At 32.6% G+C, this 13,244-nt stretch overlaps 2 protein-coding genes and 1 long non-coding RNA gene across 3 annotated transcripts; all 3 read left to right on the forward strand.

Annotated features, from left to right (window-relative positions):
* Positions 1–2,178: 2,178 nt before the first annotated feature.
* Positions 2,179–3,937, forward strand: LOC131654183 (IAA-amino acid hydrolase ILR1-like 4). Its single transcript, XM_058924607.1, has 4 exons — positions 2,179–2,520; positions 2,612–2,737; positions 2,828–3,142; positions 3,237–3,937. Exons 1-4 carry the CDS (start codon positions 2,179–2,181, stop codon positions 3,771–3,773), a joined length of 1,320 nt encoding a protein of 439 aa, XP_058780590.1. The 3' UTR covers positions 3,774–3,937.
* A 1,951-nt stretch (positions 3,938–5,888) lies between these two features.
* On the forward strand, positions 5,889–8,504 carry LOC131654182 (IAA-amino acid hydrolase ILR1-like 4). The gene is made up of 5 exons (XM_058924605.1): positions 5,889–6,395; positions 6,575–6,700; positions 6,796–7,110; positions 7,567–7,695; positions 7,870–8,504. Exons 1-5 carry the CDS (start codon positions 6,054–6,056, stop codon positions 8,275–8,277), a joined length of 1,320 nt encoding a protein of 439 aa, XP_058780588.1. The 5' UTR covers positions 5,889–6,053; the 3' UTR covers positions 8,278–8,504.
* Positions 8,505–10,334: 1,830 nt separating this feature from the next.
* On the forward strand, positions 10,335–13,225 carry LOC131654184 (uncharacterized). The gene is made up of 3 exons (XR_009299246.1): positions 10,335–10,568; positions 10,817–10,928; positions 12,828–13,225. It is a non-coding gene; the product is annotated as an uncharacterized LOC131654184 (long non-coding RNA).
* Positions 13,226–13,244: the final 19 nt, after the last annotated feature.

The following is a 13,244-nucleotide window of genomic DNA, read 5'->3' on the forward strand; positions in this document are numbered from 1 at the left end:
CTAGGGACCCCTCCTTTAGCACTATACCCTCTAATGAGTTCATATGCCAAGAGAACATGATCCTGAAGATGTTGCCCAGGAACAAACGCTGCCTGGCTCATGTGAACAATGCTACTTAACACCTTACCAAGTCTCTTAGCCATAACTTTAGAGATTATTTTGTAGAGGATTGTACAGCAAGAGATAGGCCTATATTCTCTAACCATACAAGCAGTCTGCAGCTTTGGGATAATAGTAACCAAAGTAGTATTAATGGCAGTACTTAATCTTCCTCTATCAAAGAAGTCCACCACTGTTGCTATCAAGTCCTTTTTTATAATCTCCCAAGCTGCCTTGAAAAACCTTGCTCCATAGCCATCTATTCCTGGAGCAGTGGTGTCACAAATACTCCAAAGAGCCTCATGGATCTCTTTTTCAGTAACTTTACTTGTCAAATATTGGGACTGTTCCAAACTCAGCTGGCTTCCCTTCCTCATTGCCACAAGATCAATTTTTCTCATACTACTGGCTCTCTTCCCAACCAGATTCTCATAGAATTTGTAAACTTCAGATGCTATGTCCTTTTGATTCATTAACTTGATGCCATCTTTATCTTTCAGCATATGTATCTGGTTACAATTGAATCTGTTCTTCAAAGCAGCAAAGAAATAGGCATTATTATTATCTCCCAATCTAATCCACTTTATTTTTGATCTTTGTCTCAGCAAGTTCTCTTCAGCATTAGCTAGATGAATCACCTTGATTGACAATTGCTTTACCTGTTCTATCTTCTCAACATCCAGTCTATCCACCACCAGGTTTTGTTGAGCTTTACTCAAATCATCCCTAGCCTGGCTAAGTTGCTTCCCTATACCATGAAACGGTTTGGCCAATTGATTAATAGCTGGTTGGAGTCTCTTCAGTTTGGTCCATATGGTATACATTGGCTTTCCTACCACTTCCTGATTCCAATTTGCAGCTACCGTCTGTAAGAAATATGGGCATTCAGTGACAATGTTTGGAAATTTGAAAGTTCTTCTATGTTTCTGAATACAGTCATTCCTTTGAATATACAAGAGGGCATGATCAGATATGCTCGGGTCCATAACCTGCAGAGTGGTGTCAAGATATCTCTGATGCCATTGTATATTATCAATTGCTCTGTCTATCCTTGAATATATCACATCTTGGCTATGCCTATTAGACCATGTAAAGTGATCACCAATTGTATCCTTCTCAAACAGGCCTATTCTGTCCATCATTTTAATCAAGTCCACATATTCTCTTTCAGTCACAGGATTCCCACCTACCCTGTCGATGAAAGTGTAAAGTTGTTTTATACTGTATTCTAATTAATATCATTTTTTAATAAAAATAAATAAAATATATTTTAAGCAAAATTAAAAAAGACTAATAAAGGGTAGAAGTTTCATTTTGTTAAGACGACAAATAAAATATAAAAAAAAACGTGAATATCATTTTGTTAGAAACTTCAATATAATTCTGTACTAATAAAAATTCATTGTTAAGGAAAAAAAGTAAAATAAATCCATAAAATGGAGAAAAAATGGTTTTTTTTTTTACAGAATTATTTATGGTTTTAGATTATATATTTATTTAATTTTGACTGAAATTTATTATTTATTTTTTTTTTCGTTTTGGAGTTGTTGCTTAAAAATAGAAAAAACTATAAATGTGGGTTCATTTTTAAAAGAAATTATATAATTTTTTTCTTAATTAAAAGTTATAATTAAGAAATAAGAAAAAAGCTATTATTAAAAATATTTACATAATTTTTTTTATAAAACATGTGGGTTTAAATAATTAATAAGAAAGAAGTAAGCATTTTTTAAATAGTTAGTGGAAAAAAATTAAAGTTAATTATTTTTAAATTTAATATCTATCATAAACATTCTAGAAAATTTTAATTTTTGACCAAAACTTAAATAGGAGTATTATTCATAGAATAGTGGGTATTTTGTAACTATTCAATGTATACTCTCGTAAAATAAAATATAGTAGAAATGTATACTCAACAGTAAAATGTATTTGGTTTAAATTTAAGTCAAATATATTTAATACTCAAAGAGAATATTTTTTTTAAAATAAGTTTATTTAAATCAATTCTGTGACAATATTTTTCACTTCCATTGTACCGCCTTTCTATTTCTCAACTCAAGAATTTGAAACCATCCATTCATGGATTTCTTCAGATGGGTGAACCTGTTCATCTTCATTTTCAATTGCTTTTTAACTATAACACCTATCTTCTCAAATTCAAATGCAATCCCAAACTTTTTGGATTTAGCCAAAGAACCTCAAGTTTTTGATTGGATGGTGGATATCAGGAGGAAGATTCATGAGAATCCAGAAGTGGCTTATGAAGAATTTGAAACCAGTAAGCTTATAAGAGAAAAGTTGGATGAATTGGGTATTCCATATAAACATCCAGTTGCAGTAACAGGTGTTGTTGGTTACATAGGAACTGGTCTTCCTCCTTTTGTTGCACTCAGAGCTGACATGGATGCTCTTCTCATGCAGGTCTACATTATTATTGTTTTCTCATTATTTTGGTTTTTTGTTTTTATCATATATATTATACTGATGATTTTTGTTATCATTGTTGTTGTAGGAATTGGTTGAATGGGAGCATAAGAGTAAAGTAGCTGGAAAAATGCATGCATGTGGTCACGATGCTCATGTTGCCATGCTTCTTGGTGCTGCAAAGATTCTTAAGGACCATGAAAAAGATTTTAATGTATGCTTCTTGATTTTTTTGAATTATCGCGTCTTCTGTTTTCATCAGTTTGTGGATCTGTGATAGGGTTTCTCTTTGTTTTTGGTATAGGGTACTTTTGTTCTTGTTTTTCAACCGGCAGAAGAAGGATCTGCTGGGGCTAAGAAAGTTTTAGATTCTGGAGTGTTAGAAAATGTGTCTGCCATATTTGGATTGCATATGCATCCAAACCTACCTTTAGGAGAAGTGGCATCTAGGTCTGGTCCTCTCTTTGCAGGAAGTGGAAATTTTGAAGCAATAATAAGCGGCAAAGGAGGCCATGCAGCTCTTCCTCAGCATTCTATAGATCCCACATTGGCAGCTTCCAATGTGATTCTTAGCTTACAACATATCGTTTCCCGCGAGTCTGATCCCCTCGACCCTCAGGTAAATTTCTTATTTCATTTATTGTTTTCGATTGATTCCAACCGCGCATTAGGACTTATATTATATCTTCTTAACATGAATAATATCTTCACAGGTTTTGTCTGTAGCAAAGTTTCAAGGAGGTGCTGCATTGAATGTTATTCCAGACTCTGTCATAATCGGTGGCACCTTTCGAGTTTTTTCAAGGAAAAGCTTCTTGCAAATGAGACACCGCATTGAGCAGGTTATCATTGCTCAAGCTGCTGTGTATAGATGCAATGCAACAGTCAGCTTCTTGGAAGAAGAGAAGCCTCTCATCCCTCCAACTGTTAACAATGGTGACCTGCATGACTATTTTCAAAGTGTCGCCAAGAGTTTACTCGGCGCCGATAAAGTTAAAGGCATAGAACTAATAATGGGATCAGAAGACTTTGCACTCTATCAAGAGGTTCTGCCTGGATACTTCTTCTTACTTGGAATGGAGGATGTCTCAGTTGAACATCTTGCAATGGCACACTCACCCTATTACAAAGTTAACGAGGATTCACTTCCTTATGGCGCTGCGCTTCACGCCTCATTAGCTGTGAATTATCTTGCCAAACTTCATCAAGAGGTAGCTAGAGTAGAGGAGAAATATCATGATGAATTATAGAAAAGATTATTAAAATAAATCGTAGCTCTTGGTGTTAGAATGTTTAACTGGAGTTGTAATGAATGATTTAGGTCCAAGTTCCATAAGCCCATTAGTTAGTGACAAGTCACTATTATTTAGAAGGATCTAGATACTAATTAATTAATGAATTGCAATGTTATAAATTGGTGTCTTTTGAATGTAATAGATTATCAATGAAATGAATGAAAAAGTTAGTTTTAGATTTGTTAGCACTTTTTAGTATAGTTTCTCTCTATTTCTCTTAGCCTCAAAGTTATCTTCATAACAGGAGTGATATAGTGTACGATGAAATAGAATAAACCGGCAGAAATAAAATCTTCTAAAGTTAGCCTTTTAGAGATAACCAGGAGTATAAGATGCTTAACATTCTGGAAAATGGAAGTAGCCGAAACTTGCATGAATATTTATTTGAGTTCTGTATAAGGTAGAATTTGATAAAAATTATTAGTAAAATATAATGAGTTTTAATTTTTTTTGAATTTAATGGTTATTCAATTTTAAAAGTGACTAAATATTATGAGAAACAATGAAATTCATATCTAATGAGGATTAAACAGTTAGACCAACTATTTTTCAATATCCAAGGATTCTCATCCTAAAGGGATCCTGTTGTGGAATATTATGGGCATCGTCATCTTTAATGTCCTCCTGAGAAGAGATTCTTTTACAAACACTATTAACAATATCAAAGAGAATTTTATGTCTCTACTACTTTTGAGAAAGACCATAAAAGCCAATCAATTTGAATCCTTCGACTATGCAAAAAGTTTCAGAAGTGTTGGTAGTTGATTAGTTGATAGGTGATAAAAGATAGTTTTAGAGAAGTGTTTAGACAGAAAACTATATCATTGATTTTTAGGATAATCAATTACAAAATATCAATTGGTTATTTATTTGCTCAAGTCACCGACCTGGTGATGAATGTTTCTATATTATTTTAGTTCTTTCTAGAATTTTCATGATAGATTAGTATCATGATATTTTTATATTCTTCTATTTTTTTGTACACTTATAATTCTAGATTGTTCTACCATATTCATACACATTATAATTCTTGGATCTTCTAACATTTTCATACATATTATATTTAACAATATTATAGAAATTTGTAGCAATTTCAACACTCCTCCTTAATGCAAATATCTGTGATTCCAAACATAGCTCGTAGCTCTTCAAATCTTGGTCTCGGCCACGCCTTCGTGAATATGTCTATAATTTGATCTTCTGTCCTGCAGTAGTCGAGTTTGATCTCTTTAGTTGCTTCAGCTTCTCTGATAAAGTAATACTTGATTGCTATGTGTTTTGTTCTGCTGTGATGCACTAGATTCTTTGCCATTGCAATTGCTGATTTGTTGTTGCAGTTGATTTTAGTAGGCTCATCTTGTTTTTCTCCCATGTGTTCAAGTATCCTACGAAGCCATATAGCTTGACTCGATGCTTCAGCAACTGCTACGTACTCGGCCTCTATTGTGGATTGTGCAACCGTAGCTTGCTTCTTCGAAGCCCAGGAGAAAATTCCTAGAAAGCAAAGTCAAAGGTGCTTTTTATGTCATCTACCGAACTTGTCCAATCACAGTTGGTGTAGCCAAGTAATCCTGAGTTGGTTTCGGCAGTGTACCATATACCGAGCTCTTTTGTTCCTTGTAGATACCTTAATATTCTTTTTCCTACTCCAAAGTGTATTTGACTTGAGCTCTGCATGAATCTTAATAGAAGACTTGTAGCATACATTTTGTCAGACCGTGTAGCTATTAAATATAGGAGACTTCCGATTAGATTTCTATAATTGAAAATCTAATTAGAATCCCTTTTCATCAATCCAAACAAACTCTAAATGATGTGTGATATCACATCAGCTTCCATTAAAAGAAGTAGACAACATGAGCTAAAAGTTTGGACAAAAATTTTAGGAGAACCATTATAAATTTTTTTATAAAGATTAAAATTAAAATTTGAGATATTTAGAAGACAAGTGACATATTCACCACCTTTATTTTATCACCTTATTATAAAAACTAAATAAACCCAGTTAACTAGTTACTACTTGTTATACACTTAATTTAATCTAGATAGATTTTTGGTATCCATAAGTTTCTTAATATCTGCATTATTTTCTAAAGATTCTCATAACTGTACAAGGAGATTTTAATCCCTTTCCATATATATAAAGCTTCTTATTTAATTTCCAACAATTTCAAATCAATTTTACTTCAGTCATATAGCTTTTCCATTTCTCAACTCAAGAATTTGAATCCACTCATGGCTTTCTTCATATGGGTAAACTTGTTCATCATCATTTCCAATTGCTTTCTAACTGTATCACCCGTCTTCTCCAAGCCAATTACAATCCCAAACTTTATAGATTTAGCCAAGGAGCCTCAAGTCTTTGATTGGATTGTGGATATTAGGAGGAAAATTCACCAGAATCCAGAACTGTGTTATGAGGAATTTGAAACCAGTAAGCTTATAAGAGCAAAATTGGATGAATTGGGTGTTCCACATAAACATCCAGTTGCAGTAACAGGTGTTGTTGGTTACATAGGAACTGGTCTCCCTCCTTTTGTTGCTCTCAGAGCTGACATGGATGCTCTTCCTATGCAGGTTTATAATTTTTATTATGTTCTCAATGTTTTGCTTTTCAATTTTTTATCATGGATTTTATCTGGGTTTGATGAAAAATGAAAAAAAAAATTGAATTTTTCCTATTTTGCTATTTTTGGATACTATTTCACATATATTTTATTGATGATTTTTGTTGTTGATGTTGTTGTTAACATTAGGAACTGGTGGAGTGGGAGCATAAGAGTAAAGTAGGTGGAAAGATGCATGCATGTGGTCATGATGCTCATGTTGCTATGCTTCTTGGTGCTGCAAACATCCTAAAACAACATGAAAAAGATTTACAAGTATGCTTCTTGATTTTTTGAATTATCTTGTTCTTCTGATTTCATCCTACTGTGGGGGTCTGTAATATGATTCTTGTTTTTTTTTTTTGGTATAGGGAACTGTTTTTCTTGTTTTTCAACCTGCAGAAGAAGGATGTGGTGGGGCTAAGAAAATTGTGGATGCTGGGGTCTTGGAAAATGTCTCTGCCATATTTGGATTGCATGTCCTAAATAACTTGCCTCTAGGCGAAGTGGCGTCTAGGTCTGGTCCTCAGTTTGCAGGAAGTGGCTTCTTTGAAGCAATAATAAGTGGCAGGGGTGGACATGCAGCCATTCCTCAACTTTCTATAGATCCCATATTGGCAGCTTCCAATGTCATTGTTAGCTTACAACATATCATTTCTCGCGAAGCTGATCCCCTCGACTCTCAGGTTAACTTCTTATTTCCTTTATTGTTTTCGCTTCCAACCGCCCATTTGAACTTAGTTTGCGCCGTTCTTTGAATTCTTCTTTGCCAATACAACCAACCTGCCAAAGCAATTTCTTTTGGCTTAAGCCACGCGGTGATACCTGCGAAAAAGAATAGACTCTTTTTTTCTGCTTAGAGTTTTCATGTCTATAAATAAAAGCTGCTTTCTGAATTTGGTACTTTACTTAACTTGAGACTGTGTCTTTGTTACCAACTCATCATTGTTTGAAGTATTAAAAGCTTTGTATTCTTCTGGGACTTCTTCTCGGAGGCACACAGTCTTTGTGAAATATTGTAGCTGTTTGAAGGGAAAAGTGTTGAGAACCATATCACAGCATTATTTGTTTGCAAAGATTTTTGAATTTGATGAAAACGGCGTGTCCCCTATATCTTCCTGACATGAATAATATCCTCACAGGTTTTGACTGTAGCAAAATTTCAAGGAGGTGGTGCATTCAATGTTATTCCAGACTCTGTCACAATTGGTGGCACCTTTCGATCTTTTTCGAGGGAAAGCTTCGCACAAATGAGACACCGCATTGAGCAGGTCTGTTATGAATAAGAATGAATTCATTTCATTTTATACGTCTCTTTTCATGTGATTTAAAAACTTGTTTGGGAGGGCTCAAAACCATGGATTACAGAAATATGTAGAATGTACTCTTTCTTATAGTTATCACTGCTATCCTGTTTAGGCGCTAAAGCCGTTTCGTTGATGTAGGTTATTACTGGACAAGCTGCTGTGCAGAGATGCAATGCAACAGTCAGCTTCTTGGAAGAAGAGAAGCCTCTCGTCCCTCCAACTGTAAACAATGGTGACCTGCATGACTATTTTCAAAGTGTCGCCAAGAGTTTACTCGGCGCCGATAAAGTTAAAGGCATGGAACCAATGATGGGATCAGAAGACTTTGCCTTCTATCAAGAGGCTGTGCCGGGTTACATCTTCCTCCTCGGAATGGAGGATGTCTCAATTGAACATCTTCCGTCGGGACACTCGCCCTATTTCAAAGTCAACGAAGATGTGCTTCCTTATGGTGCTGCGCTTCACGCCTCATTAGCTGCGAAGTATCTCGCCAAACTTCATCAGGAGGTACCAGTAGTAGAGGGGAAATCTCATGATGAATTATAGAAAAGATTATTAAAAAAATGTCATGACATTGGTTGGACACATTTGTAGATGAATTTTCCATTTAAATCTTTAACCATAGTGAGCTAGTGTGGCAAATCTTTAGCTATATAAGCCACTCAGCTGTTTTGAATTTCCACAATAATGTCACTCAGTTGTTGAAAATGAAATATTGTTTGCCACCTCTTTTATGAGACATATCAGCAGAAATGAATTGTTTTTGTCATCTATATTGAACATATGAAATATTGGTGTCAAGTTAAATGATTAAATAACATTTAAAAGTATAGCTGAAATGATATATTTCAACCAAATTAATTAATGTCTTGATAAAATTTGTCTTATTTTTTTATAAATATTTATCGATGGTAAATAGATATTTTGATACAATGAAAGTTGTAATTACAATGTTAAAAGTAATTCTTTTAAATTAATGTTATAAATTGCTATTTATCTGATAAATGGGTATTAATCATTTTAAGATTCCAAGGAAGTTCGTTGAATTGTTATGTTGGAAAATTCTTCGTAAAATCACTTCAACTCTTTTAACTTTTCAACTCATTTAACTCAGGAGCTGACATCCGATACTGAGCCATCGATACAGGACTAGTTCCAAGAGCTAAATCAATCGAAAACTCGATTTCACGTTTCGACGGTAAATCACTTGCATCTTCAGGAAATATCTCCGCAAAATCACGAACTATTGGAAATTTTTCAATTGTTCTCTTCTCATGACGTCTAAGGTTGCCAACAACATAAACACCGTCGCACCATCTTGCATTGATTCATCTGCTTGCTTAGCATACAAAAACACATCTTCCGTTACACCAATTTCAGGAAAGATAACCCGTCTTATCAAAACAGTGGATATACACACAATTAAACTCCAACCAGTTCATACCCAAAATTAAATCAAGTTGTTCTAACGGAAGACAAACTAAATCAATTCCGAAATCTTTACCAAAGATACTCAATGGACAATTCACATAGACACAGAATCCATAGAAGGGGTATCAATAACCATACTTTTAAGCATATCAGACAACACAAGATTCAATCTCTTAGCACAATCCAAAGAAATGAAAGAATGTGTTGCACCGATATCAATAATAGCAATCAAAGGGGTAACAATAATAAAACACGTACCTTGGATTAGCCTATCATCAACAGTAGATTTGTCATATACGTCGCATGCCTTTAGGATTCGTCTCGCCCTAAGTACCCCCTAATCGCCTAGTGATGGGAAACATGGGAAACGACATTCCTCGGCTATAGGAAAGTCAGGGTCAACAGACTCATCCACGTCTTCCTAGGATATAGGGATTCAAAAGTCCATTATTGACTGAGTGGGTGGCTATCAGTTCCTAGAAAGCTTTAGGCCTAAGGGCTTATATAAGTAACTAACCCTAAGGTTGGGAAGATAGATCATTATACCCTTATCGTAATGCATAATGCATAAAGCATAAAGCCTCCTACCTCACATAAAATGCCTCTCTCTTACCATCGTAAACACCACCAAATAGGACTCTCATCATCATGAGTCAAGCCCTAACCATCCTTAACTATAAAGGCCTCTAAGTATTCTCTATTCGCATAGAGATACTACACACTCCTGTACTTTTTTAACAAGTACAATCTCATTATTTTTTTCACAATGGATTGTTTCGTATTTTATTATGATGAAGGGTAATTTTATATTTCACTATAAGCCTGTAAATATAGTCATGCATGTAAAATTTGGACTTTGTGATTTTTATGTTTTGGTTATATTCTAATGTTTCGATATATGGTTTGTGATATTTAATTAATTATCCTTATTAAGGATTTTTTTCACTTATTATTTTTTTATTTTCATATTTCTCAAATAATTTTATTTTTAATTATACATTATCTTATCCTAATTAAATTGGTGATGAGTCCATTTCAATACTTTTCCAACATGTTAATTCATTTTCAAATAAAAGATCTTGATTCGATGATTGAACACATGGGCCAAAACAAAATGTTGGCCCAATAACCTATGTCTACCCTAATTAACCATATATATAGGTATAAAAATAAATCATAGTTTCTTGTCGCGGCGGCTTGCTCGGGAAAACCGATGTTGTGTATATCATTCTTTTTTTCTTGAAAATGTGATCTATTAAAATGGAGTGACAAATAGTGGATTTTGTAGGTTAAATGCGAGTATAAGGATTGAAGAATTCTTCTTCATGGTTTTACGAGATCGATATCACAAAATCTGACCTGGAAATCAATTATTTTTGGAATCTCAAGTGATTGCACGATTCTAGGTACGTTCAACTCGTTTAAGCATGGTAATAGCCTAAGATTACGAGATCTTATGATTTAGATCACGATCTTACAATTTAGAATGTGATGGTGTTTTGAATTGATATTTTCATAAAATTAATAACTCGTGTATAGGTTTATGGTAAAGTTAAACCCCTTGTAATCTCACTATTGCTTCAATGTTAATATTTCCTTTTTTCTAATTAACTTAATTGACTTATGACTCGTGTTATATATGAAATTGATGTAGGTGGAATGCTACACGATGATAAAAAGGAGGTGGATGAAAAAGCTAGAGAAAGAGATGATATTGATGAAGAAATGTCAACTTCAAAACCTTAAAAAATGCTAGATTTTGATAAGTAAGATTTACCTCCTACGAAGCATTGAATTGAATTGAGTAAAAAAGTGAATTGTTATTTTAATGTGTTTTTTATTCTTAAATACTTAAGATTGTTTTGTTTTAATTTGAAAAGTTAATATAATTATTTTCTTTCGACCTTATTTAATTTATAAATGAATATGAATTATTTTCTTTTTTTCTTAGAAAACTTAAAATGTAGAAACAACTTTTATAAGCAAATTTAGATGAATGGTATATACAATTTTTAATCCATGATATTCTCGTCATTTTCTAAAAACTAAGTATTATATTTTAAAAAAATAGATATACCATGAAAAATATCATGTATATATAAGGATGACTCATTAGTTAATTGTTTGCATGATCTTTTCAATCATTTTATTTAGTCTCTATCTAATTCTTTATTATATTCATATGAACATATGTACGTATTTGAAATGACTTTTAACATTATGATAAAAATAAATTTAGTAAAATGAATATAAAATATGAGTGATCCAAATTAATTCTCCATGTGAAAGAGTGTTATAATATGCACTAGTGAATTATGAATATATATGTCTTCTAAAGAATCTTAAGCCATATTTATACATCAAGATTTGTTTCATCATTATAATCATATAATAGAGATGATGTTTCAATAAAATAAAAAGAAATCATCAAAGTGTTACAGTTAAGAGAAATTCACAATGCAATTAAATATTAAAATATACCATTGTTGATGATACTAGTACAAAAAATAGAGGGAAAAAAATCATAAAAATGAAACACAATATAAAATTGATTGACTACTATTATATTATCAAAAAATTCACAATACCATATAAAAATTACACATTATTAACAAACAAACACATCTTTAAAATTACCATCCAATTCCAAAATCTAAGTTTTGATACAATTAAATTATGGAATATGGAAGTAATTTGAAAGATATGTTAATTTGTTTAATTTTATGTATTTTTTTAATGGTTTTGTAATTTTACGATTTAATAGGGACAGGCAACCAATTTTAGAATATATTGTATTGTTTCATTTTATGATATTTTTATGTTCTATTATCTACAATTACATATTCTAATGTTTAACTGAATTATATTTTTATCTTAACTATAACATTATGGTGATTTCTTTTTATTTTATTGATAACATTGTCTCCATTCTATGACTATAATGATGTAACATAATTTAAGAAGGTATAAAGTAGCTTAATTTTGGAGATGATGTATAATATATTATTGGTGCACATATGACTTTTTTAAAGGGGAACTAATTTGGCTCACTCTTATTTTATTTTTATCATTATCATGATATGATGATAACATCCGATTCAAGTGATCTAGATAAATATATTCAAGATATTTGTCCTTTTTTAATGTTCATGATATTCGTGTTTATGATAACACTGTATTAATAATGTTCATGATTTTCAACCTTTCTTGCTATTTATATTGCATTGTATTAAAGTTTAAGATATCAATCAATCTCTAACCCGTTTCATTCAATTGAAAATCATCGACTTTTCACATTCGGTAAGTTTTTCATTTTTTTTTGGTTTTTGATGTATTATTTTGAAGTTAAACGTATTATGGATTGTTTATGGTACATTATGACGCATTACAGGTTGTTTATGGTATATTATGACGCATAATAGGTTGTTTAGTAAGACATGCATGTAGATTCTTTTATGTTTGAAGTTAGAGTATTTGGGCATGCTATTTTCTTTTATTTTCTAGTTTCAGGAGGATATAGAAGTTAACTTCCGCATTTTGTTGTTCTACAAATGTAGAAGTTAACTTTCGAATTTTGTTGTTTTGCATTGCTTTTAAATTTTTCATGTTATGTCCCTTGGGTTTGACTTCTCTAATTATGGTATATTTTTCTGGAGTAATTACAGGTAAAATGTCTGACAACATAAACAAATTGAGGCATGGTAGAGTGGCTCTGTATGCTTCTGTTCAGATAGAAAGAGCTAGACCCCTTTCTCTAGCCGTTTGTGCCACTTCATTTGATATTGAAGCACCGTCTTGTGAAGTTCATTCATCTTTGTCATCATCCTCCCGGAGACATGAGTCCCCTGTTGTTACCCCTGATATCCCACAAGCCCAACATATTATTGTCGTTCCTGATGTTTATCTAGAAGACCCTTCAAACACTTCATTGCTTTCTCTAAATGCAGACCATGTTGGTAAGCACATATGGGGTGAAGATGTAAAATAAATCTGTATTTATTCTTTTAAATATTCTGACGTTATAAGATTTGAACATTCTAACGTTAATGTATTTTTTTTACAACACCGTAGTCGTTGAAATG

Source organism: Vicia villosa, linkage group LG2 (genome assembly GCF_029867415.1).
Source record: "Vicia villosa cultivar HV-30 ecotype Madison, WI linkage group LG2, Vvil1.0, whole genome shotgun sequence".
Taxonomy (NCBI): Eukaryota; Viridiplantae; Streptophyta; class Magnoliopsida; order Fabales; family Fabaceae; genus Vicia; species Vicia villosa.

What these genes read in the sequence shown, in the direction of transcription:
- LOC131654183 (XM_058924607.1), top strand. Translation starts at nt 2,179, where the DNA reads ATGGATTTCTTCAGATGGGTGAACCTGTTCATCTTCATTTTCAATTGC. An exon ending in ACCATGAAAAAGATTTTAAT is followed by an intron (nt 2,738 to 2,827) that starts GTATGCTTCTTG and finishes TTTTTGGTATAG; the next exon opens with GGTACTTTTGTTCTTGTTTT. An exon ending in CTGATCCCCTCGACCCTCAG is followed by an intron (nt 3,143 to 3,236) that starts GTAAATTTCTTA and finishes ATATCTTCACAG; the next exon opens with GTTTTGTCTGTAGCAAAGTT.
- LOC131654182 (XM_058924605.1), top strand. Translation starts at nt 6,054, where the DNA reads ATGGCTTTCTTCATATGGGTAAACTTGTTCATCATCATTTCCAATTGC. An exon ending in AACATGAAAAAGATTTACAA is followed by an intron (nt 6,701 to 6,795) that starts GTATGCTTCTTG and finishes TTTTTGGTATAG; the next exon opens with GGAACTGTTTTTCTTGTTTT. An exon ending in TGAGACACCGCATTGAGCAG is followed by an intron (nt 7,696 to 7,869) that starts GTCTGTTATGAA and finishes TCGTTGATGTAG; the next exon opens with GTTATTACTGGACAAGCTGC.